The following is a 27,620-nucleotide window of genomic DNA, read 5'->3' on the forward strand; positions in this document are numbered from 1 at the left end:
TGCAGCAATCGGTGGTAGTGGAGGGTCCAAGCAGTGTGTCGTCAGTAAGCCTGTTTTTTTGTACCAGCAGTCTCTGGTCTTTAAGGGGCCAGAGACTGCTGGTACTGAAATAGTTAACTTGCATCTGTCAAGTTAATATCTTCTCTTTCTGCACTGCTTGTCACATGACTGCAGAATGACGGGAACTGTTTGTTCACCAGCATTAACATGAAGCCCTCCACCTCCATTCCTCCCACTCAAAGATAAGAAGTGTGATACAGCTACAACAAGAGGTTGAAAACTTGGTAATAATATATGACAAATGCTTAAATAAAGGAGAAATAAAATAGTGTCTCAAATAAAATGTTTGCTTAGCAATTGGACATTTATAATTTGTGCACCTTTACTGCAAATAGGTTATTTATAAAAGTTCAACTATTCCGCTAATGTATAGCTGCACGTCCGCCACAAGTGTGCACTTTAACCCTTCAGCCCATGGCATGAAATGGTTAATTGATTAAATTAAATGTTTAGTTTATCAGCTCAATTTCATTATTACAGTGGGCTTTTTTTTTTCTTATACCTGGAACTAGTTTGACCCTGAACAGTAAAAAGATCAGCACAAAAAGAAGAAATTGTAAAGCGAGTCCATGTTGTCTTTAAGCGCTAAGACTTTTCTGCTGATATGAATCTTGTTTGTTTGCAGATCAATGATTTGCAAACGGAGAAATAATCCATATCACAAGGATTTGTTCTTGTGTATACTCAGATATTGTTACCCATAATGAACAGAACAGAAGCTCTATGAAGGGAAATTAGGCCGAGCAGAATTTCCTGTGCTTTTGCTGCACATACATTAATTTGATTGTACAAACATTAACATCGACTTTTGTGAAGGAGAAATGCACTCTGTAGGCAAAAGATGTTCATTTGGCACTCCATCCATGAATATGATCTTTCAAGTAGTTTGCATAGTTCCTTTTATTTTTTTCCTCAAAACAAAATGGGATAAACCTGCTAACATTATGTTTGAGGTTTATTGCACTGTTGCTTTTAAGAGCATTATACTGCATTTTGTTGAGGCATCATGTCACAACCTTGGGAAATGGTAACAGAGCATATGATAGAGAAATGATCGAGAAATACATAATCGGATGATGTTCTCTGGAAACTGCTTGGAAAATTGATTGTTAGTTCCTGCGACACTAGCAGCTGTAATAAATAAAAAGGCTTATTTATAAACCTGGCAATTAGCCTGATCGCCAGATAAGTGCCATTAGCGAGATGTAATGGTTGTGGCTGACAAGCTATTGCTCTATTCGAGTGGTTTCAAAATGTAGAGAACAGATCAGAAGCTACTTTTTTTCACTTCATTTATTAAATATTTATTGTATTTATAAAGAGCCAACATATTATGCAGCGCTGAATTCTTTTATAAATTGTCCCAAGATTAAATTAAGCATTTGTGTGCATGGGTGGTTGGTGTATGCGGTAAAAAGTATTTGCTGCTTTGGTTTATGTTTCTCCAGTGCAACATGTCCTCTGGCGCTTAATTTGAATAGCTTTTTTTTCAATGCAGAATGTCTTCTGCTTTCTTTTGAATAGATTTTTCCATGGGTTTATGTGCAGGCATTGGACGTTAGAATACACCAACCGATTTCAGTTAAGATTGGGGCTGCACTTCCCATGTCAAAGCTTTGTGGCATTGCCCAGATACGTGTATATTTGGGAGTAAAGTGGCCAGAATGAAGTGGCATCAACAACAACAAATAACATTTGAAGAGCGCTTTTCTCCCGTAGGACTCAAAGCGCATATGCAAGGCTCAGACCATCGTGGTACAGAGGAAGAATTTTATAAGTCCGGAAATGCCAGGCTAAACAGGTGGCTTTTCAGTCTGGATTTGAATAGCTCCAGGGATGGTGCTGTCTTTACTGGGTGTGGCAGGGAGTTCCAAAGAGTAGGGGCAGCAGGCTCTATCTCCAGATTTTTTGAGGTGCACTCTGGGAGTGACCAAGTTTATAGAACTTGCTGATCTGAGGTTGTGAGAGGTGTGGTGCAGCTTCAGCAAGTCCTTTATGTATCCAGGGCCCAGATTGTGCAGGGATTTGAATGTCAGCAGTCCAAACTTGAAGAGTATTCTCCATTCTACTGGTAGCCAGTGCAGTGAGCGAAGGATCGGTGTAATGTGACAGTGGCGAGGCTGGTTTGTTAGCAATCTGGCAGCAGCATTCTGCACTAATTGCAGGCGACGCAGGCCCTTTTTGGGGAGGCCAGCATAAAAGGCATTGCAGTAATCCAGCCGTGATGTGATGAAGGCGTGAACTAGGGTTGGAAGATCCTCTGGGGGAATCAGATGTTTAATCTTTGCAATGTTCTTCAGATGAAAGTAGGAAGATTTAACTACAGATGAAATTTGGTTTCTGAAACTCAAATCCCCATCGATTAGTACGCCAAGGCTGCGCACAAGGTTGGAGCTGTTTATGTCTGAATTCCCAATCCTGATTGGTGTTGCTTTATGATAGAGCTGATTTGATGGCGAGCACTGGCTTTAGACAGAGAGGACCTCAGTTTTGTCAGCATTCAGTTTCAACCAGTTATCATTCATCCATGCCTGTAGCTCAGCTAAGCAAGAGTTTATTTTTGGAGTAGGGTCTGTTCCACCAGGTTTGAAGGACAGGTATAGCTGTGTGTCATCATTTAGCAGTGGTACGTCAGGCCATGTCGTTGGATAAGTTTACCGAGTGGCAACATGTAGATTGCAAACAGCAGAGGGGATAGGATTGATCCTTGTGGCACTCCGAATTGTAGAGGTGCAGGTTTGGACATTATAGGTCCTAGGGATACTCTTTGTGTTCTGTCAGTCAGGAATGATCTGAACCACTGGAGGACTGATCTACTGATGCCACAGTACTCCTGCAGTCTGTTAAGCAGGATTTCATGGTCAACTGTATCAAAAGCCGCTGAGAGTTCCAACAGGATTAGGATGGAACATTCCCCTCTGTCCCTTGCCATGGGCAGATCGTTGCAGACTTGCATGAGGGCTGTTTCACAGCTGTGGTGTTTCTTAAAGCCAGATTGTAGAGGGTCCAGGATGTTGTTTACTGAGAGCCTGGTTTCAAGTAGCAGATAGACAGCCTTTTCAATAACTTTACCTAAGAAGGGGAGGTTGGAGACAGGTCTGTAGCTGTTCATTGCATCTGGGTCCTTGGAAGGTTTTTCAAGAAGGGGCTTGATGATTCCTTCTTTTAAAGAGGTAGGAAACCTCCCTGCTTGCAGAGAGCAATTTACTATTTTGTGAAATGCTGGACCAAGCAGGTCAGGGCATTTCAGCATATGTTTAGTTGGTCCAGGTCGCAGGTTGTCTGGCGGAGGCGGCAGAGGATGTCTGAGATCTCTTCCTCACTAATACTTTTGAAGTCAGTCCAGGGTGTTAGGTTGTTTTTGCAGCTATTTCCAGGAGTTGCATCACAACACAGATTGCCAAAAGATTTAATGCTGAAATCCACAGCAAATTTGTCTGTGATTTATGGTGGCCAACAGATCTCTCTCCCCTCAGATTCAATCAGAGAGAGATCTGTCTATTTTTCAGGGGGCCAGAAAAAATACTAGATGTATGCGTTACCTTCAAACAGACCTAAACTTTTCCACAGGAAAAAAAGAAAACACAGAGAAGCCCACCTTGTATGTATTTAGAGATAACAGCCTATCTAATTCTCCCTTATCTGCAACTAATGAGCCATTGTGATTTGAGGTGTCCCAGACAGTAAACATATGTAAACACAGGGAGATAACTGTGTGCTACCATGAAACCACAAAGTAACCACTCTGCAGAATTTCAGTAAAGGTGCCCATACACTGAGCCGATTAGTGGCCAATCGATCGATCGCAAATCGATTGACCAATCGATCGATTTGCGGCCGACTTCGATTGATTGCAATTGATCTGACATGCTGGAAAATCTAGGTCGATCTGTTGAGATTGCTTATCATTTTGTATTGGACCTAATGGAAATCTGATGGCAAAAAAAAATGCCATCAGATCGATTTTCAATAGATTTCAGTAAATCTGTTCCTAGTAAAAAATGTTCCTAAACACATCAGATAGATCATCAGATAGATTTCTGATCTATCTGCTGCTAATCTAACGAGTGTATAGCCACCTTTAGAGTTCTGTGGGTTGTAACAATTCTTTTCTGTAAGTTATTATTCTGTTGCTTATCTTTTAGAGCAGAGAGGAGGTTCTGGGTTTAAGTAGGTTTTAAGTATTGTACAAGATTGTACATGCATTAAAACATAAACTACATTGTATATAAATGTGTTAAGACCTGAAAGGTACGTGATGTTGGGCTTTAACCACTTCCCGACCGCCTAACGCACAGGGGCGGCCGGGAAATGGAGCCCGCAAGGACTAGTTCACCCACAGAGGCGGCGGTCCTTGTAAGGGCATGGGCGGAGCGATCGCGTCATCCGTGACGCGATCCTCCACCGGCGCCTGTCACCGCTCACCCGCCGGCCATACGGAAGCGCCGGCGGGATGTTAACCTCGCGATCGCCGCATACAAAGTGTATAATACACTTTGTAATGTTAACAAATTGTATTATACAGGCTGCCTCCTGCCCTGGTGGTCTCAATGTCCGAGAGACCACCAGGGCAGGCTGCAGCCACCCTATGTCGCACCCAAGCACACTGATTTCTCCCTGCCCCAGATCGCCCACAGTACCCCTCAGACCCCACCCCCCAGACCCCTGTTTGCACCCAATCACCCCCCTAATCACCCATCAATCACTCCCTGTCACTATCTGTAAACGCTTTTTTTTTTTTATTCCCCCCCCCCTGTCCCCTCCTGATCACCCCCCCACCCCTCAGATTCTCCCCAGACCCCCCCCCCCCTGTGTACTGCATGCATCTATCCCCCTGATCACCTGTCAATCACCCATCAATCACCCCCTGTCACTGCCACCCATCAATCAGCCCCTAACCTGCCCCTTGCGGGCAATCTGATCACCCACCCACACCAATAGATCGCCCGCAGATCCGACGTCAGATCACCTCCCAAGTGCAGTGTTTATATCTGTTCTCTACCCTAAACACCCACTAATTACCCATCAATCACCCCCTATCACCACCTGTCACTGTTACCCATCAGATCAGACCCTAATCTGCCCCTTGCGGGCACCCAATCACCCGCCTACATGCTCAGATTGCCCTCAGACCCCCCCTTATCAATTCACCAGTGCATTAGTTACATCTGTTCTTCCCTGTAATAACCCACTGATCACCTGTCAATCACCCATCAATCACCCCCTGTCACTGCCACCCATCAATCACCCCCTGGCACTGCCACCCATCAATCACCCCCTGTCACTGCCACTCATCAATCAGCCCCTAACCTGCCCCTTGTGGGCAATCTGATCACCCACCCACACCAATAGTTTGCCCGCAGATCCGACGTCAGATCACCTCCCAAGTGCAGTGTTTATATCTGTTCTCTACCCTAAACACCCACTAATTACCCATCAATCACCCCCTATCACCACCTGTCACTGTTACCCATCAGATCAGACCCTAATCTGCCCCTTGCGGGCACCCAATCACCCGCCTACATGCTCAGATTGCCCTCAGACCCCCCCTTATCAATTCACCAGTGCATTAGTTACATCTGTTCTTCCCTGTAATAACCCACTGATCACCTGTCAATCACCCATCAATCACCCCCTGTCACTGCCACCCATCAATCACCCCCTGGCACTGCCACCCATCAATCACCCCCTGTCACTGCCACTCATCAATCAGCCCCTAACCTGCCCCTTGTGGGCAATCTGATCACCCACCCACACCAATAGTTTGCCCGCAGATCCGACGTCAGATCACCTCCCAAGTGCAGTGTTTATATCTGTTCTCTACCCTAAACACCCACTAATTACCCATCAATCACCCCCTGTCACTGCTACCTATCAGATTAGACCCCTATCTGCCCCTAGGGCACTCAATCACCCGTCCACACCCTCAGAATGCCCTCAGGCCCCAGCCCTGATCACCTCGCCAGTGCATTGCTTGCATCTATTCCCCCCTCTAATCACACCTTGAGACACCCATCAATCACCTCCTGTCACCCCCTAGCACACCTACCCATCAGATCAGGCCCTAATTTGCCCCGTGTGGGCTCCTGATCACTCGGACAAACCCTCAGATCCCCCTCAGACCCCCTTCCGATCACCTCCCCAGTGCATTGATTGCATCTATTTCCCCTCTAACCACCCCCTGAGACACCCATCAATCACCTCCTGTCACCCCCCTAGCACTCCTATCCATCAGATCAGGCCCAATACAACCTGTCATCTAAAAGGCCACCCTGCATATGACCGGTTCCACAAAATTCGCCCCCTCATAGACCACCTGTCATCAAAATTTGCAGATGCTTATACCCCTGAACAGTCATTTTGAGACATTTGGTTTCCAGACTACTCACGGTTTTGGGCCCGTAAAATGCCAGGGCGGTATAGGAACCCCACAAACTGACCCCATTTTAGAAAAAAGACACCCCAATGTATTCTGTTAGGTGTATGACGAGTTCGTAGAAGATTTTATTTTTTGTCAAAAGTTAGCGGAAATTGATTTTTGTTTTTTTTTCACAAAGTGTAATTTTTCACTAACTTGTGACAAAAAATAAAATCTTCTATGAACTCGCCATACACCTAACGGAATACCTTGGGGTGTCTTCTTTCTAAAATGGGGTCAGTTTGTGGGGTTCCTATATTGCCCTGGCATTTTAGGGGCCCTAAACCGTGAGGAGTAGTTTAGAAAACAAATGCCTCAAAATCACCTGTGATTAGGACGTTGGGCCCCTTAGCGCACCTAGGCTGCAAAAAAGTGTCACACATGTGGTATCGCCGTACTCAGGAGAAGTAGTATAATGTGTTTTGGGGTGTATTTTTACACATACCCATGCTGGGTGGGAGAAATACCTCTGTAAATGACAATCTTTTGATTTGTTTACACACAATTGTCCATTTACAGAGTTATTTCTCCCACCCAGCATGGGTATGTGTAAAAATACACCTCAAAACACATTGTACTACTTCTCCCGAGTACGGCGATACCACGTGTGGCACTTTTTTGCACCCTAACTGCGCTAAGGGGCCCAAAGTCCAATGAGTACCTTTAGGATTTCACAGGTCATTTTGAGAAATTTTGTTTCAAGACTACTCCTCACGGTTTAGGGCCCCTAAAATGCCAGGACAGTATAGGAACCCCACAAATGACTCCATTTTAGAAAGAAGACACCCCAAGGTATTCTGTTAGTAGTACGGTGAGTTCATAGAAGATTTTATTTTTTGTCACAAGTTAGCGGAAATTGATTTTTATTGGTTTTTTTCACAAAGTGTCATTTTCCGCTAACTTGTGACAAAAAAATAAAATCTTCTATGAACTCACCGTACTACTAACGGGAATACCTTGGGGTGTCTTCTTTCTAAAATGGGGTCATTTGTGGGGTTCCTATACTGTCCTGGCATTTTAGGGGCCCTAAACCGTGAGGAGTAGTCTTGAAACGAAATTTCTCAAAATGACCTGTGAAATCCTAAAGGTACTCATTGGACTTTGGGCCCCTTAGTGCAGTTAGGGTGCAAAAAAGTGCCACACATGTGGTATCGCCGTACTCAGAAGTAGTATAATGTGTTTTGGGGTGCATTTTTACACATACCCATGCTGAGTGGGAGAGAGATCTCTGTAAATGGACAATTGTGTGTAAAAAAAATTAAAAAATTGTCATTTACAGAGATATTTCTCTCACCCAGCATCGGTATGTGTAAAAATACACCCCAAAACACATTATACTACTTCTCCTGAGTACGGCAATACCACATGTGTGGCACTTTTTTTGCAGCCTAACTGCGCTAAGGGGCCCAAAGTCCAATGAGCACCTTTAGGCTTTACAGGGGTGCTTACAAATTAGCACCCCCCAAAATGCGAGGACAGTAAACACACCCCACAAATAACCCCATTTTGGAAAGTAGACACTTCAAGGTATTCAGAGAGGGGCATGGTGAGTCCGTGGCAGATTTCATTTTTTTTTGTCGCAAGTTAGAAGAAATGGAAACTTTTTTTTTTTTTTTGTCACAAAGTGCCATTTTCCGCTTACTTGTGACAAAAATTAATATCTTCTATGAACTCACTATGCCTCTCAGTGAATACTTTGGGATGTCTTCTTTCCAAAATGGGGTCATTTGGGGGGTATTTATACTATCCTGGAATTCTTTCCCCTCATGAAACATGTCAGGTGGTCAGAAAAGTCATAGATGCTGGAAAATGGGAAAATTCACTTTTTGCACCATAGTTTGTAAACGCTATAACTTTTACGCAAACCAATAAATATACACGGAATGTTTTTTTTTTTATCAAAAACATGTTTGTCCACATTTTTCGCGCTGCATGTATACAGAAATTTTACTTTATTTGAAAAATGTCAGCACAGAAAGTTAAAAAAAATCATTTTTTTTGCCAAAATTCAAGTCTTTTTTGATGAATATAATAAAAAGTATCGCAGGAGCAATCAAATAGCACCAAAAGAAAGCTTTATTAGTGACAAGAAAAGGAGCCAAAAATTTATTTAGGTGGTAGGTTGTATGAGCGAGCAATAAACCGTGAAAGCTGCAGTGGTCTGAATGGAAAAAAAGTGGCCGGTGCTTAAGGGGGGTAAAGCCCACGGTCCTCAAGTGGTTAATCTCAATGGAAAGTATTAGATCAGTATGCTGCATCTGTAAGATTTGTGGCACTGCTATGTGGATTTCTGTGCTTGACATACTACATTTGCAAGGATCATCCTTTCCTTGGGTGCCTGTATGATTATAGGCTTTGAAAGCATTTAGCGGTGACACTGACTTGCTCTTCAAGTCTCATAGACCTTCCTTATTCACACAAAAAGTTGGTAATAATGAAATTGCCAGAGACCATTGTCAGTCCTTGTACCTTGTGTGGAAAGTTAGATTATTTCTGAAATCTGTAGTCATTTAGAGAAGTAGCAATTCTGTGTTACGGAGGAAAAAAAGGTGTTTAGGAAGAAGGAGGGTATCTTTTTATATAAAGTCGTCTAACACTGTGTGCAGAGCCCATAGAGCACAATGACTACAATTCCTTTTGCCAGCCACCATGTTGCGTGATTACTGTTATAGAAGATTAAAAAGAAAATGTGCTGTTGTAGACTGTATTGATTGCTTTTCCGTGGCCAGCACAGGGCCATCAGGTCAGGAGTCTGCAGAGGAAAAAGAATGAAAGTAACAAAATATATCCAGCACTGATCCTTTGAACAGATCATTATATATCTTATCAACAAGGAACCATATACAATTAACAGGAATGATTACCATGTTCAGATTGTAGTTTATAGAATGAAGTGAGCATCTCTTGCAGTGATGGTTTTGTCAATTGCCTGGAGTAATCAGGGTGACAAGAATCTCCCTGCACAGCAAATTTAAATGTACCTAGACAAAGTAAGCAGAACTAAGTTAATAAAAATAGTAAGTATCTCTTTATTGCTTTTTAATTGCTCACAAATATGAGCGCTCTCCAGGACAGAGTTTGTTAGCCGAGTCTGTTAGATTGTGAGAAGTCTATCAGGCCAGGAGCAGCTATGTATTATTGTATAATGCTCCACTGTGCAGCCTGCTCTGCATTAATTATGTGTGGCATAGAGGCACCCTGGCTCCTAGACTGCCATCAACCCACCCACCCCCATGATGGAGAGTGGGGGTGCCTGTTATATTTATACACCTAATAGCAGTTAAAGTGGACCTGAACTCTTGAACAGGTCAGAAGGAAAACCTATAGAGGTGCACCCTGTATGTGTTTAGAGAGTTTAGCCTGTCTAATTCCCCCTTATCTGTGTCAAATCACAAGTTATTTGATCTCTCCTTCCGTGTCAGCTGACTGCCACCTCTGAGAGGCTAATTTATAAACACAGGATGTTAACAATATGTCTGCGTCCGTGAAAGCAGGAAGTAGAAACAGTGCAGATTTATTGCAGGATTTGGATCAGCTGTAGCAAAGGAATGTTTTTCTGTAAAGGTTATTATGCTGTTGCGTATCTTTTAGAGCAGAGAAGAAATTCTGAGTTCAGATCCACTTTAATGTGTCATCTCTGGATACATAACAGGTGGTTGCTGCCTAGGAATCCTTTTTTTTTTTTTTCCCCTTTTAATACCAAAGCATGAAATATCACTTTAATTAAATATAAATAACGTAACTTTATTACGCTCATTTTTCCCCTCTATTTTTAGTTGTATCTATTGAATGGTGGAAAGAGAAGAACTCAACAAGTGGCCTTCATTATATGCGTTCAACATTGCAATATGTGCCAACAAAAGAAGATATAGGTGCACAGTTTTCATGTGCAGTGGCTTACTATGTGCCAGATGGACTGACAACAATGGAGTCTGAGTCAGCTGTCTTCGATATTTACTGTAAGTTGTTCCGTGAACATTTTTTCTATTTTGATATGTGATTTGCAAGTAAAAAAAAAAAAAAAAACTAAAACCGATCAGCCATTTGAATTGGTTCACAGGGTATTATAGCTGCTGAGCTTTCACAAAGGTGCTGCTCAGACATTGTCTGAGAAGTTGCAAATGCCAAGTGCTTCAGTAAAACTGGAAGAAAACATCTTAAGCTTACTGCATTCAGGTTAAACACGTTGTTTTGTCCATAAGCTATTGACTTGATGCTATGTTCTGCTAACATTATTTAAGGCTGTTAAAGGTATTGAGCTGAGAAAGCATTAGCCAGCATACAAAGTACTGATAGGCTGTGTTTAGGTTAAAGAGACACTGAAGCGGAAAAAAAATATTATGATATCATGAATTGGTTGTGTAGTAGCGGTAATTACTAGAACATTCTCATATTTTTATTTTCAGTTATATAGCTTTTTTTTTTTTTTTTAGAACATTGCATCATTCTCTGATATGTGCAATTTACACATTACTCAGCATTCCAAATGTTTTTTTATAGAACAGGCAGTGAACTTTTGACCTGTCCTGAACTATTCTCTGCAAAAGAAACCTACAATACAGCTGAGATAACCTAATCAGAAGTCAGAGCTCTGGTAGAACTCAATGGCTATTTGCATAGATAACTTCTGTAGTTTCTTAACCCTTCCTGTACTGGAAACAAATGTTAAAGTGGATCCGAGATGAACTTTTACTTATTGCATAATTGTGTTCCTTTCATATTGTTTATGAGGCATTCCTCAAGCCAAATACTTTTTTTTGTTTTTGTTTTAATACTCTAATTCCCTATAAACTAAAAAAGCCTCACCCACAGTTTTTCAGAGAGCCTTGGCAGTAGCAAGGGCTCATGGGAGCTCAGTCTGGGCAGGAGGGGGGTGTAGGTATTACTAGCCAGAGTTTTCAGAGGCAGAGGGGAGGAGGGGGGATTAGGTTTTTTTCAGTCTGAGTGCTGATGGTGCAGATAAGCCTGCCTCTGTGTAATGTTTACAAACAACATGGCTGCTGTCATTATTTCACAGGAAGAAATAATCATTCTATTAAAGCTGTTTGCAGATAGATATGCTGTGTAAACTATCTAAACTTTAGATCAGATATATAGACAAGTTACTTGTTATAGTTAGTTTTTCATCTCAGATCCGCTTTAAGCCCAATCTACACAATACGATTCTTTGTGCGATTCGATTACGATTCTATTTACGATCCGATTAAATCCAACATGTCCGATCAGGATTCGATTCAATTCGATTTGCCATTGTTTTGCGATTGCAAATCGAATTGAATCGAATCCCGATCGGACATGTCGGATTTAATCGGATCGTAAATAGAATCGTAATCGAATCGCACAAAGAATCGTACTGTGTAGATTGGGCTTTAGACTCATGTCTCTGCTCCTAATGCTTTATTTCTTAGCTGTACTACACATACAAGTCATTATATCATTTTTTTTTGTTTTTGTTTCAGTGTCTCTTTAAATTCATGTAATTTGGGCTCTCAATGCTGTTCCTAGCTAGAGCAACAGCAGTTTTATAGGATCTAACCCTTCCTTTGGGAAGTCCAGCTAATATGTAACTATGATGTGCATGTGCTGCTTCATAATGGCTGGATGGATGTTTTACAGTATTCGTTCATAAATTATTTAATCAGTGTTTGCCTATCTTTCTGATTTACATTCTGAAATGTATCACTGGTGGCTAAATCTTTAGTCCTGCCAGGTGATCTCTGTGCATAGGACTCTCAGTAAATGAACCTTCTACAGAGGGAGAAATGGCTACCTTGGCAATTGGAAACAGCTTTTATTTCCCACAATGCAACGCAGTAAACTGTCAGGACTATGGCCCTGATATCACACTCTGGAAGGGGTTACCGTTTCACCACAATATCAGCCATACAGAAGTCCCTGATGATCTCTTCAAGAGAAGGAAAATATTTCTTGTGGGCAAGGGGATATTAGCTACTGATTGGGTTAAAGTTCCTCTTTAAATGTTAATCGCCTTCAGTAGTACAGTAAAACTTTGGATTCAGAGTAACTTAGTTTGAGAGTGCTTTGAACTACAAGCAACATATTTTGTGAAATTCTGACTTGATATGCAAGCAATGTCTTGATATACAAGCAAAAAACATATACACGCATCACATCATTACAACTGAGCTTGTAAAGTCACATCTCTGTGAAATCTTCAAAAGTAGGCAACAGCAACTGTCATTGGATACATTTCTTGTTAATGCCACACACACAAAAAAGAAGAAAAAAAAAGTTTGGGAAAGCCAACAGATGGCAATGATTCTGTTAGTTATAGTGAAAGTCTTAATTACATCTTTATTTTATAGAGTGCAGTCCTTTGTATTAAATATTTTTCTATAACTGTTTTTTTGATTGTGTAACGAATCACTTGAATTCATTCTTATGGGGAAATTTGTATTTGATATGAGTTCTTTGGATTACAAACATGTTTCCAGAACGAATTATGCTTGTAAACCAAGACTTCACTGTATATGAGTCACACCCACACTAAGCAATCAGCTAAGGAAGCTAAAGGAAATCCAAAGCAGTAAGGAAATGTCCTTATTTATTTATTTTTCCAAACTCCCTCCCTCCCCCCAGCCAGCCAATCACGATGATCGGCTGTCATAGGCCGATTGCTCTCCTGTGCCCCAGGGGTGTCCCTAGTACAGCGCAGTACCTTAGATCGCAGTGCTGTACAATGTTAATAGACGGCGGTTTCACCATCTAACAGTCTCCTAGCTGCGATTGCAAGCAGGGATGCTTTCTCCTGCAAAACAGGCCCGCAGGACCTTATGCCAATCGATGTTAGGCGGTCCAGGGGCTGCTGCCACATCCATCTGGCGTCACACAGTCGGCTAGTGGGTAAGCATTACCAGTTGCCAGCTATCCTGTTAAACCTCATCCTCTAATACTTTTAGCCATAGACCCTGAACAAGCATGCAGCAGATCAGGTGTTTCTGACATTATTGTCAGATCTGACAAGATTAGTTGCATGCGTGTTGCAGGTGTGATAGACACTACTGTAGCCAAATGGATCAGCAGGTCTGTAAAGCAACTGGTACTGTTTAAAAGGAAATAAATATGGCAACCTCCATGTCCCTCTCCCTTCAGTTGTCCTTTAAACCTGAGTCAGATGACTTGATCTATGTAATCACTCTAGGCCAATAGTTCTGGCCATCAGAGGCAGAGGACTTAAATGCCAGACAGAAAACTAGCATCTTTTAAAAGACAATAGTGGAAGCCCTCACATATAAACCCAGAAGTATATATCAGAGGAATGGACCAGTAAATACAGATACATGGATATCTGTATAACCAGCAGCCAAGTAGTATATACCGTTTTAGTGTTTTCCAGATAATGAAGTGTAAAAACCTTTGCAGGAGACACCTACTGAAAGCTGTTCCTACTGTTTGCAGAGAAAAACCATAATGAGTCTACGCATAGTTCTGAAATTGTTCTCTTAAGTTACATGTTTTGTATTACAGGGGTCTTTTTATGCCACACTTTAATTAGGAACTGCATTGTGTGGAAGGTGCTCATTAACTCCAATCCATGTATAAAAGATGCATCACAGCAATCACCTTCTCCTGCTCAGTGCAAAAACTGTATGGAATTCAGTGTTTTATATTGTCGATTATGTACAGCATAATTGTGTACCTGATAAAATGGTTTCAAAATGGGCCTTTCTTTTCTCAGACCCTACAGAGAAGGTGACAATTCTTGTACAGTCTCCAAAAAAGACAATAAAAGAAGGAGATAACATCACTCTAAGATGTATAGGAAATGGCAACCCTCCCCCGGAAGAATTTTTGTTTTACCTTCCAGTAAGTTTTTCTCGCTCTGCTTCTGCTTATTATCACTATGTCTTGTAGACCTAGCATTGTGCAGTCTTACTCCTGTTTATGTAGGCATTGTGTCTCCTTTTTTCTGTAAGAAAAGCATTACTTGCACTGCCTGGACAAAAACATTTGATTAACCTTTCAATTAAATGCATATTAAATCAGGGCTGTGGAGTCGGAGTCGTGGAGTCGGGCAATTTTGGGTGCCTGGAGTCGGAGTCGGGAAAAAATGCACCGACTCCTAATGAATTTGTAACTGTAATTAAAATAGAAAATATGATAAAATGTTCTATTTCTCATATAATAGTCATTAAAAATAATGTATATATACAGTATATATACAGTAATAGCTGTGCTTAGTCCACAAAAATGAAATAAACCAATCAAAATTAGTTACTTGTGTTGCTTCAATAAAGCAGTCCTCGTATTTTTAAGGTCAGATATACATATCTGATTGTGACTGTATATATGATGTGTACACAGGAATCTCTTATATATACTAAATAACATCTATGCTGTAAGAATAAAGCCTGATGTGTAGCTGTGTCACTAATAGAGATGGTCAATGAGATGGAAATAATTCTGCACTGATGCTGATTTATGCAAATGTATGCACTCCCTTTGCTGATGAAATCAAATAATTTGATATGTTGTTAAAATTTGGTTTGGTGACTACAAATTAAAGGGTACCTGAGATGGATGAAAAGTAAAGTTTTATACATACCTGGGGCTTCCTCCAGCACCCTTCAGGCTAATCAGTCCCTCGCTGTCCTCCACCACCTGGATCTTCTGCTATGAGTCCTGGTAATTCAGCCAGTCAGAGCAGTCCGGCCACGTGCCGCTCCCACAGCCAGGAGCGTTCTGCACCTGCGCAATAGTGCTGCACAGGTGTAGTATGCTCCTGGCGGCGGAGTGTGTGCATGCGCACTACGCCCGACTGGCTCAAGTACCTGGACTCATAGCAGAAGATCCAGGTGGTGGAGGAGGACAACGAGGGACTGATTATCCTGAAGGTGGCTGGAGGAAGCCCCAGGTATGTATAAAACTTTAATTTCATCTGTCTCAGGTTTACTTTGTTACACAGTAGTACTATACTCTACATATGTACTCCCCACAGAGCTGCAGGGAATCCACTGAGAATGCTGTGCACATTGAACACAGAGGTGTTGTCTGTCACCCATAAACCTTGTTCAGATTGTGCATGAAGAATGTGTAATAGAGGAAGAATCTCCTCATTCCCCTGCAGAGGACCTGCACATCATTCTTACATGTACCCACAGTCACATTGCCTAGGGCCTGATAGATGTTCTTTGTTCCGGTTTGTACCTTTTACAAGTACTCTTACCAGGGACTAGTTTTAGTCTAAAGGGAATAAATATAGTAGTCTACATATCCTTCTCACTTCAGTTGTCTTGTAAAATTCCTAAGCGTTGGCAGTTAAGAGACGAATTTCATGTTACATACTTTTAATCAACAAAATTGTAATATGCAAATTAGAGGAGTCTGAGTCGGTGGAATTCTAAACTGAGGAGTCGGAGTCGGTGGATTTTTGGACCGACTCCACAGCCCTGTATTAAATTGGTGATCATTTTATGGTTGTGTTTACTATGTATTTATATAGTACTTGCAGCCATAACCTTATTTATTTGGTAATTGCATTGATTGCTAAGCTTGCCTGCCCATTTTGGACTTTTCCATCACAGATCTAGACTGCATCTTACTGCAGCTGCTGACCTAGCCCACTAATTTTTTGAATGTATATACCTGGTTTTCCTCCACTCTATAATAATTTAAATTTTGGGGAGCAATTAACTTACCAGAAAAGTGTTTAGGATGTGTAAGGAAATCAGCGTGCCTTGAGGAAACCCACACAGACACAGTGAAAGTATGCAGATAATGCCCTGGCTGACAAGCAGACCTAGAACTCTAGCTTTGGAAGATGAGAATGCTATGTGCTATGCCACCATGTCAGCCATATACAGTATGTGATATATACAGGTAAAGTGTGAGAAAGTAATGTTCGAGCACAAAACCCAATTTGGCTGGGAGAAATGTGAGGCTAATATCTCGACCCACGTAGCTCTGTCCAGGCATGCATCCATGGATGGCAGACTCATACACAAGCGTGCGCTCCAGAAAGTCCATAGGATGTACAATCGCAAGAGTAGAAGTCATATGCAACATTCTTAAATTATGCAGGTAGGCGGGTGCCAAGTAGGGTACCGGAACAGCAAAACAAGCATCGGTAGATTTGGAACGGCTGTTCCCTTCTTGGCACCCGCCTGCCTGCACCTCCTCCTGCTCCCATGTATGCTGCATCCTTGCACGTTAATGACATTTTATACAATAAGCACTTTTGACCATGGCTTTGTGGGTGGTGCCCGTGTCTCCTTCTCCCCGTGATTGTTGCATCAAACTAGCAATTAAATGACAATTAAGTCAGTGGAAAATTGTCTCTTGTGTGCATGTATAGGAAACTCAGTTTATTTAAAAGTTATAATTTTTATTTCTCGTCACAGTTTAGCAGACCATACAATCAAATAAAAGCAATTTTGCCAGGGCTTTAGTTTTCGTGCTAAATGGTTTCTCAAGAAAATAGTGTACAATTTCAAAGACCTGTATCCTATAATTAACTTGCACATTGTGGGTATTCTGTGGCTCATGACGTGGCACAAAGAGACACATGCATCATCGTGTGCTTGCATGCAGGGGACTGATACTCTTGCCTACTTGGGAAAATACTTGTCACCAGAATTCAGGAGGACATCATATAATTGGGGATAAGCAAAGATGATAATTTTGTGATTTTTAAGATTGTTATTGTTAAGGTATTTAGCATAAAAACTGTAACCCCAGCAGATTTTTTACTTAACATTACATTTTGCTACACTTCTAAAGAACATTTTATAGTGTAAGAAATAAAAATCCTAACTTTAATTAGTTTAAGTTTCTTAGATGTGAACACAAGAGCCAATTTACCACTATGTCACCGCAAGTGTGAACGGGGCCTTAATTGCCACTATTTATTCTCCCTATGTCTGTCTCCACTCTTGAGAATGTCGTCATAGGCAAACTTTCTGCATACAAGTGGAGGGAGCTCTCCAATACGTCTGAGAACACAGTGGCCTCTTAAGGCTCATACACACATCAGACTATAGTCTTTGGAAAATGAAAGATCACAGACCAATCTTACCACCCTTCATGTAGTATGAGAGCCATACTCTACACAGTCTTTTCTATGGAGCTGAACTCCACATCAGAAACAAATCTTTGCAAGATGCTGCACACACAGATGCTGTACAGACACAAAAGATCAGTATCTGCAAAAGATCTGTTCCTGCCAAAAATCTGTTCCTGCAAATTGCAATGATAGTCTATGAGATCTGCAGATCATCATACACACATGATTTAACTGACATTCATCTGCAGATCAAGCAATCATCTGCAGATCTGAAAATCCATCCTGGTGGATCTGATCTGCAGATGAATGTCAGTTAAATCATGTGTGTATGATGATCTGCAGATCTCATAGACTATCATTGCAATTTGCAGGAATGGATTTTTGGCAGGAACAGATCTTTTGCAGATACTGATCTTTTGTGTCTGTACAGCATCTGTGTGTGCAGCATCTTGCAAAGATTTTTTTCTGATGTGGAGTTCAGCTCCATAGAAAAGACTGTGTAGAGTATGGATCTCATACTACATGAAGGGTGGTAAGATTGGTCTGTGATCTTTCATTTTCAAAAGACTATGGTCTGATGTGTGTATGTGGCCTTAGAGTTTTCATTTCCATTGCTTTAGCTTTGACAGGAAGTTGTCAAAAGGACAAGTTGGTATTCCCATCTGGATGTACCCAGGAGGACGAATTCACCTTCAAATACAAATGTCACCTACAGCCCTCGTAAAGGACACCCTTATATTTACAGCTGTGTCTTGATCTGCTGTTCAGGCACATCACAATCCTGGGTGGAAACCAGATGTGACTTTGATCTAGCCTAACCCTTTTTTTTAATGTGTAAGTGAATTGAACTATGGCAGCATGTGTACAAGACCTCAGTACTGTGCAAAGCTAACTTACAAAGAAACTGGGCATATTATGTGTATGTAAGTTAACCTCTTGAGGACCTCAGGCTTACACCCCCCTAGTGACCAGGCCATTTCAGCACTCTGCAGCTTTAATAGTTCGCTGCAGGGCCATACAACTTAGCACGCAAAATAATCTTGCCTCCTTTTCTTGACACCAACAGAGCTTTATGTTGGTGGCATCTGATTGCTGCTGCAATTTTTTTTTTAATTTTTTTTTTAAATAAATTTGTTTTGTTTGTTTTTTTGTCCTTCAACGTCCCTCCCTCCCCCTGAGATTCAATCACTGAGATTGCCTCTCATGGACATCAGCCTATGAGAGGGATGGGTTTCCCTGCCACTCGAGGAGACAGCTAAGTGACAAAAGTTGTCCCCTGTACAGAGCTGTGCTAGATCGCAGCACTGTACAAAGTAATAACTCCTTTTTTTTCCCCTTAACAACCTGCCAGCCACGAGGCTGGCAGGCTGATCACACAGCTCCGCTCCGTGCCACGGCAGGGAACGATCGCACATGCGCACATGCATTCCCTGCTGATCTCCGCCCTCGGGACTTGGCGTGAGGCTGTCGCAGAATGGTTAAACAAGTCCCTCATGTTTGAGCAAGCTAAAGCGTCCGGCACTGTTGTTATTTAAGGAGAAATTAGCTCGATAGTTTGGTGTTGCATGATCAAGCCTACACTGTTCCTGTGCAATTCTACATTCATCCAGTGAGTGAACTGTGACCTTTTTTCTTTTCTTTTTTCATAGGGCCAAGAAGATGGGATACGTAGTTCAAGTGCCTACAGCATAACTGACATAAAAAGAAATGCAACAGGAGATTATAAATGTTCTTTGTTAAATAAAATCATGATTGCTTCAACAATGGTTACAGTCCATTGTAAGTAAATTTCAGTTTCATTCACATCTTTGATTCTTTGGTTTTATATGATTGTTTTACAGCTCATTGGGTTGTCTGTAGTATGCATTGGAGATGCACTGATTTCAGGAGCAGTATTTTTTTCTACTTATCCATAAAATGTGTTGATTTATTACAATATTTGTTTTTATACCCTAAACAGTGTAGTCAGTTTACAGTGGGAGACATTATGCATTTACCATCTTATGACAGAAGTTTTAATTGCCATTGCATGTATTTTGCTCACTTTGATAGACATGTTTATTATTGTGGGGTTTCCAATATGTGTGTGTGTGTGTGTGTGTGTATGTATATATATATATATATATATATATATATATATATATATATATATATATATATATATATATATTTACTCTTTCCCAGTTTTTCTGTGAATGGCAGCCTGATAAGTAGTCCAAAAGGTTAGTATTAGTATGCGTTTGGTGCACAATGTACAGGTGAGGAGAGCAGTCATGGAGGTCCTCCCCAGTAAGATTCTGTCGCCTTTCACCTGCAGAAGCGTTCCTCCATAAGCCCCTGATGCATGTCATGTAATATTAGGAGCCTGCGGAGAGATGCTGCTGCACGATGATAGGCTGAAGTAGAGAAGATGAAGCAACCTATCACTGGAAGAGGACCTTGTGCTGAGCGCTCTGCTGTTAAAGTGAACCTCCAGACTAAAAATCGACTCAACAGCACTGAAAAGGCCTGGGGTTTCTTTAACAGTTTCACAGCATCAGAACTTTGTTTCTCTTATACAAGCCTCATTTTTAGCTGCACAGAAGAAGACTGCCCGGGCTTTTTTCCCCTGATGCTGTGCAAAGCATGATGAGATTTCTGATTTTGTTGTTCTCGTTCTGCTGTTTTGGTGCAGTTTTTTTTTTTTTTTACATTTTTAATTTGACATTTGAAGCCTAGCGTGTGCAGCTGGGAGGGGTTATCAGGACACAGGGCAGTTGGAACTGTGTCTCCTGCTCCTTGTCACCTCCTTTCAACCAAAAAGATGGCTGCCCCCATGAATCACAAACCTTTGCCTGTTCTTTTACAAACAGGGGGGTAAGGGATTATATTACCTATCTATTCTAATTAACACAACTAATGTAACTTAATGACAGTATGTTTGTTTAGGCTGAAGTTCCCCCTTAAGGCACTGCCTCCTAAATGTTGTCACCTGAATCATGATATCCAAAAAAAAAAGGTTAGATTAGCTGAGCCCCCCTCCAGAGACAACAAATGCACCTTGAACCCAAAACAGAAGCTCTGCATGTGCACTAAAAGCAAAACTATTACATGGGAGCTGCTGGCCGGTGAATATACACGTAGTTTTTGTACATCATAACATTTGTGAATCATGATATCATTTGTATCATATTTATTTCTGATGCTGTTTGCACATGTGTTGGTAAATATTGCCTAACTTTTTGTCTGCCTGCAGACCTGTAACCAGCACTGATATTTGAAGGGTGTTTCAGGTCTTTCATCAGGAATGCTTTCTCTTGGCCCTGATTGGTTTGCAGCTAGTGATTTGTGCTTATAAATTTTCACAGGAATTGGAATATAGTTACTCATTTTGTGAACATTTTTTCACATTTATTTAAATCACAAAATGTGACAGAAAACAAGCTGTCTTGGAGGGAGGTTGATACTAAGGAAGTTTTGGAATCACTTAAGCAAATCATTCATCAAAGCTCTAATTTCTCTGTTTAAAGTCAAGGATGGCAAGTTTATACACGCCTGGCATCCTGTAATGCGTTTCCTCAAGACATATTCAGTGTGGTCACTGATTTAACTCTGCAGCAGAGCCAGAAGCATTGTAAATGGAGTCTAGAAGTTTTTCCAGTGAGAGACAGATGGGTGAACTGAAACCTCTGAATTAGAATGGGAAACATTTGACAAAAGAGAAGATAGTCTAAAGGTGGCCATACACGATACAATAAAAACGTTCGAGTTTCCCATTTATTTGATCTAAATGATCTAACCGAATGAAAGTCAAATTTTTTTTTTTTCCAATCAAGAAATTCGACCGATTATCCTGTTTTTCCGAGAAAAATCTGATCGGACATGGTGGAAAAATCTTTATCTTCAATGTAACGGAATAATCGAACTAAATTATCTAATCGGGGGAAAAAAAAAAAGAAAAATTGTACCATGTATTGCAACTGTTTTTGTGTTAGAGCCACTCACAGCTTATGGTGAGGTTTTTTTTTTTTTTTTATTTGGGTGCCATCCATTTGAACACTGGGGCCATGCTTTTTCATGCTTTCTTTCCCTCTCCTTGTCATTTTGCTACTTGCTAATAAATCGAATAACACTGTGCCCAACCTACGCCTGAACATAACTGCCCCTAAATAATTGCTTCATGTTGTTTAACCTCCCCAGCACTTATCACTCTCTAATGTCTAAACCTAACCTACTTAAATGTTAATGTTTTTCCTGGCAAGCCCCTGCTATTTGTCGCTGTATTTTGCATTGCGGAAGGCCCCCACTGCAAAAATGTTTAGGTGCCCAAGGCTCCCAAATTTCCCCTTACTACTGATATTTCAATGGCTGCGCCAAACAGTTCTGTCAATAGCAATTCCTAAATTTCCTGCTTCCTGCACAGAGCCCATATTAAGCAGTTGTGAGTGGAATGATGCTTGTGGCTGATAAACCTCATGGGTACCAGCATTGCCTAGAATAGATAACAGCTGAGCATTGGCACTGGTACTGTTGTGTCTGGTTGGCGAATTCTGTTTCTATGGACTATAGAGAATACATATTTACAACACACAACTCATTCTTTAACCCACTTGTATGTTTTATAGTTTGCAAACACAGCTTTACATACTGTATCTTTTTTTTTTTTTTTTTTTTTTTATAACTTTGCTTGTCCTTGTAGAAAAAGACTGGATTCTTGCGCTCTACAGAGTTGCTGATGCGCTGGCAAAAAAATGCTTACCTTATGCACTTGCATTTTCTATAGAATATGGGGGGGGGGGTGTGCTAAAAATGCAGTGCAGTGCAAGAGCGAGTTATGTTATAATCGTGGCCTAAGAAAAACACAAATGTGTGTGCCGTGTGTTTTGAAAATGTATACAAATGCATATGGTTTGAAAGGAGCCCTTAGAAATTGATTCTTGCTTGCTGTAAGAGACTGCCGGTGACTGCTACCATAAAAGGAACGGGAAATGCAGTGGTTATTGCCGTAGTGCACAAGAAACTGGTATGACACCACAAGCCCACTCTCCTGAAGGCTTTTCCAATCTGTAGCAAATCCTGAATTGTATGTTCCAGCAATGTATGTTCCTTGTTTGGTCATGGTCACATGGGGCCAGAGATTTATTTTGGCCTGCTACTAAGCATTTGTATGCCATGATGACAGTTGAATGTCACTGGAGAGTACAGCAGTGGGCTATTAACAAAGCTCTCACTGTATGCTCTGCAAAGAAACTGAAAAGGGTTGGGGGAAAGCGCTTAGTAAAATGAGCTCAGGTCTTGGGTTGCCATCCCTAGTGGGCTGGGCAAGCCAGGTGGGAAAGACAGTACATAAACCTTGGAAGGAGTTAAATTGTATTGAGCTTTGTTTTTTTGTTGTTGTTTTTTTTTTTTCTAGAATTTTCAAATACAAAACATTTACAAGAAATGTTGTCTTAAAAAGGGATAAATGTGAAATAAAATGTAATTATAGGTCACTTCACATTCCCCTTCTGCGATTGTGCTACCTTCCTGCAGTTAGGCCAGTCACAATGGACAACAAGGCACACGCATTGGCTGTGTTTCAGTGCATCCTACAGTTACTGACTTCTAAGGACTTAAAAAAAATCCCTTCATTAAACAGCTATAAAGTAACAAATCCATTCATTAAACAGGCAGGTTAAAAAACTGATAGAAGACCAGACCCAGACCTGGCTAGTCAGTCAAAGGAATGATGAGCAAGCCTTGTTAACTGGAAGCTGTATATACAATGTAGTCATCCCTTTGTGATAGACACAAAGAAAGGCAGTGACCTGTATCTCTGAGCATTAGTCTGGCCAGTTCTTTTATATACCTAGTCTTCTATAGCAAGCAGCACATCATTTACAAAGATTATGGATGTAGGACAAGGATTTTCCACTCCCATGACCAATCGCAAATGCATTCCATTAATAAACATGACAGCTAGCGAAGACAAACACACCTCGGAATGACAGCCAGCTTTTATAAGACGCCTTCAGAGAGAAGTTATATGAATAATCTCTCCCGCCGCAGTACTATTTTAGAGCAAGTGTTTATACTCTTTATCTCTTGTATAGAATTTATAGGATTTAGCCTTTCTAATGTGTTTTTGGATACGCTCTGTTTTGTCTTAAACCCTATTACTGTTTACGCTGTGTTGTAAAGACATTGGCAGCTGGTTATTCCGTAGCAGTTCAGATTCAATGCTAACTGTTTGTTTCTGTCTGTCTTTGTGTTACAGATTTGGATCTGACATTAACACCCACTGGAGATGTTACCAAACAAGTCGGGGACAGTCTCTCTGTTTCCTGCATTCCTTCTGCTAGTAAAAATGTCTCAGTCACGTGGATGAAAGTGAGCATAGTACTCTTTCTGCCTCCTCTGATAAATACTTAGGCTTGGTGACATTGCACAACACACAAGAAGTTTTTTTTACTCATACCAGCTGAACCACATTGTAACATTTTCATATGTGGAAAATCATTTCCTTTGAAATATTTAACCAAGTGTCTCCCACGTTTTCTTAGCTTAAACCAGTTTTGTCATGATTATTACAGGCTTGCATGTACAGTATAAACTGCTTTATCACAATAGATACTAGAAAAAAGAATGATTAGTGATTCTATTAGAGGACTGTGCTTATGTAGGCTGAACCTTGAGACTTTTACATGGGTTTTGTGGGTGAATATGGAAACTTTGAATGTAGAATGAGGTAGTATAGAAACACATGTAGCATCTATCACCAAGGGGTAGATGTTAGTCCAAGCCCTTATGAAAAACCAGAATGGTGCACCCCCCTCCTTCAACTGTTTTAAAGCAGAATGAAACCCAGCATTTCTACTTTGCTTTAATAGATTATGTACAGCATATTATATACGACCAGCATTTTTTTTTTTTTTACTAGAACTGCATTCAAAGGTTTAACACAGGCTTTAGAAGCTTCCCTTCCTGCAGAGCTGGCCGCTTCCAAACTTTACATAATGTTATCTTGTGTTTAATTGTATCAAGTGAGAAATGTAAACCAAGCCTTCTCTCACACTGCTGGATCCCCTTAACAAAGTCAGACAAGCATAAATGCTTTCTGATTAAGTTAGAGCATGAATAAAGCAGTTATAAATAAAATGCAAAGTCAGCTAACAGAGTAAAATTAGTGTACTTTAGAAACGTATAATTTCTAAATGAATAATACTTATGCACAAAAGCAAATATGCTAACCATATGGCATATAAAAAGTAGGAAAACATGTTTTTATTAAATATTCTGTCAGGATTTTATACCGCTTTAAGGGGTACCTGAGTTGACAGGAAATATGAGATATACATGTGTATTTACAGTACCAAGCAGACAAGCAGGCAAAGTTTTAATTTACTTCTTTTTTCTGCCTGAAGGGTTAAACCTTTAGGTGTGCAAGTGGCAATTTCTCTCCAATCGGGACCTAGTCAGACTATATAGCATAACCTTCACTGATAAGTAATTACAGCCATAAAACTTTTCCCTCTTAGAGAATTGCTTCTAAGTGCAGGGATAAATAAAAAAAGGCAATTGTTCATATATTTCTTCTTCTGGTACACTGAAATGCTGTAGTCATATTAGATAATACCACATTAACCTATTTTGGTTCCTGGACGTAGAAACTACGTCCAGGAACCATGCACGCTACCGCGGCAGATCGCGCGCGTGCACGCGCACTCCTGGCCCGCGGTTCGTTAGCCAGGCAATCAGTGTATCGGGCTATGGTGCCCGATCACTGATTCCTCTCCCCCGCTGAAAAAGCGACAGCTTCTCTCGGAAGCTTCGCTTTTTCTGGCTGTAACGTACCCCATACGCCGCTCTAAGCGTGTGTTACGCTTAGAGTGATGTCATGTAAACAAACTCATGGCCGCCATCTTGTGGCCAAAAAGTAAAACTACAACTAAAAGTAAAAAATTTTTTAATTCAAACACACATTTACATTATAAATCACATGTTTACATCCCACCCTCCCAAAACTACCCAAATAAAATGTTTAATATAAAAAAAAAACATTACAATAAAAAAAAAAACATGTAAATATTTACATAAGGGTCTAAACTTTTTAAATATCAATGTAAAGATGAAATACTTCTATATTTTTTTTATTTTAAACTTGTAAATAGTGATAGATGCAAAACGGAAAAAATGCACCTTTATTTCCAAATAAAATATTGTCGCCATACATTGTGATAGGGACATAATTTTAGCGGTGTAATAACCGGGACATATGGGCAAATACAATACGTGAATTTTAATTATGGAGGCATGTATTATTTCAAAACTATAATGGCTGAAAACTGAGGAATAATGAATTTTTTCCGTTTATTTCTTATTCTTCCTGTTAAAATACATTTACAGTAAAGTGGCTCTTAGCAAAATGTACCCCCCAAAGAAAGCCTAATTGGTGGCGATATAGATATAGATCAGTTCATTGTGATAAGTAGTGATAAAGTTATAGTCTAATGAATGGGAGGTGAACATTTCTCAAATGAAAACGACGGAAAACGAATGGGTTAAATCTACTTTTTTTTTTTTTTGCTTTTTTTTTTTTGCTTTTAAAGGCAATAAAACGCTGAGATTCTAAACTAATTCCATTCCAGGAGTAGAAGGATAGATGCAATTCATTATCTCATTAGTTTATTTTCAACTCTAGTTTCCTTACAAGTGATATATCATGCTTTGCTTCCTTATAACATACAGACCCAGTTTAGACAACCTTTGGTAATTTATATCATTGTTTTTGCCAGAACCAAAAAATCCTCACACACCCGTCATTTACAAATCTACAGTATAGAGATTCAGGTGTTTATGAATGCGAGACCAGCCTCATGGAAGTCGATGGTCTAAGGAGGAAAAAGACATTGAGGCTTACTGTGGAAGGTAAGCATGCAGTATATAGTAATACAAGTGTGTGACTTGGATACAGTTTTTCATGTTATTTGTTTCCTGATTGAATGTATTTTTTGTTAATGTATATTTTTTTCCTATTTTAAGGAAAGCCACGGATCAAGCTGTCAAAGAAAACAAATGCTGATGGAAAGTCAAAAACAGTTTTATACGAGGTTGATGGCTTTCCCAAGCCAGAAGTGCAGTGTATAAGTTTGGGCAACGGACTGTACTTAAACAAGGTAAGTCATTTATTTTGTTCTGCTTGTTTAAAGGGGTTCTTTCGCGAATGAGGAAAAACATAAAAAGTGGTTTATGCATAAACTATTAAACATCCTTCTAAAATAGTGTAAAAGGTTTCTTTAAAAAATGAATGGTTTCATCAATACAACATGTAATATAAACAATGGCGAACTGGGAGGCTAATACATTTGTTAGGGGTGTTTTTTTCTTTCATTTCCCAACCATAACTCCTGCCTACCTAGTTTTCAGTGGTATAATCCACTGCTAGCAGGAATCGCTGCCATTATAACTGTAACAGCTGAGCTCTGCTGAGCTCCTCAATATGTGTTTACATTGTTGCTAGGCAACCAGACTGCCTGTGCAGGGAGTTGTGCAAAGAGTCGTAAGCTGCTGGGAGAATCAGCCAGAATCAGTCGCATCTACACCATATGATTGTCAGATTCGATTCAATTTGATTTGATTCATTGATTCGATTTGATTCAATCTGACATGTCCGATTCATGATTCAATTTGAATCAAGTCATGAATCGGACATGCCAGATTGAATCAAATTGAATCGAATCTGACAAAGAATCATATGGTGTAGATGGGACTGATTCTGGCTGATTCTCCCAACAGCTTATGACTCTTTGCACAAAGGACTCCCTGCACAGGGTCTGGTTGCCTAGCAACAATGTAAACACATTGAGGAGCTCAGCTGTTACAGTTATAACGGCGATTCATGCTGGAAGTGGATTATACCACTGAAAACTAGGTAGGCAGGAGTTATGGTTGTGAAATGAAAGTAAAGAAAAAACACCCCTAACAAATGGATTAGCCTCTCAGTCCGTCATCCGTCACTGTTTACATTACAAGCATACCTTCAGTTTGGTTGGGAAAAAAAAAAAACATAAGGCGGGAGCACATTTGTCAAAGTGTTAACTGCCATTCCCGGGTTTCCATCATTCTGCATTTATTACATAGTTACATAGTTGGTTTGGTTGA

General features: G+C 40.5%; 1 protein-coding gene across 2 annotated transcripts in view; it reads left to right on the plus strand.

The window, feature by feature from the left end:
- Positions 1 to 27,620, plus strand: part of ALCAM (activated leukocyte cell adhesion molecule) — a 199,227-nt gene that overhangs the window by 123,587 nt on the left and 48,020 nt on the right. For both annotated transcript variants that reach the window (XM_068268453.1, XM_068268452.1), the window contains exons 6-11: positions 10,255 to 10,437; positions 14,178 to 14,305; positions 19,151 to 19,280; positions 23,737 to 23,849; positions 26,255 to 26,387; positions 26,502 to 26,635. In XM_068268453.1, the coding sequence (XP_068124554.1) occupies positions 10,255 to 10,437; positions 14,178 to 14,305; positions 19,151 to 19,280; positions 23,737 to 23,849; positions 26,255 to 26,387; positions 26,502 to 26,635 (821 nt within the window). The remainder of the gene's footprint in view (positions 1 to 10,254; positions 10,438 to 14,177; positions 14,306 to 19,150; positions 19,281 to 23,736; positions 23,850 to 26,254; positions 26,388 to 26,501; positions 26,636 to 27,620) is intronic.

The sequence above is a fragment of the Hyperolius riggenbachi genome, chromosome 2, assembly GCF_040937935.1.
Source record: "Hyperolius riggenbachi isolate aHypRig1 chromosome 2, aHypRig1.pri, whole genome shotgun sequence".
NCBI classification, from domain to species: Eukaryota; Metazoa; Chordata; class Amphibia; order Anura; family Hyperoliidae; genus Hyperolius; species Hyperolius riggenbachi.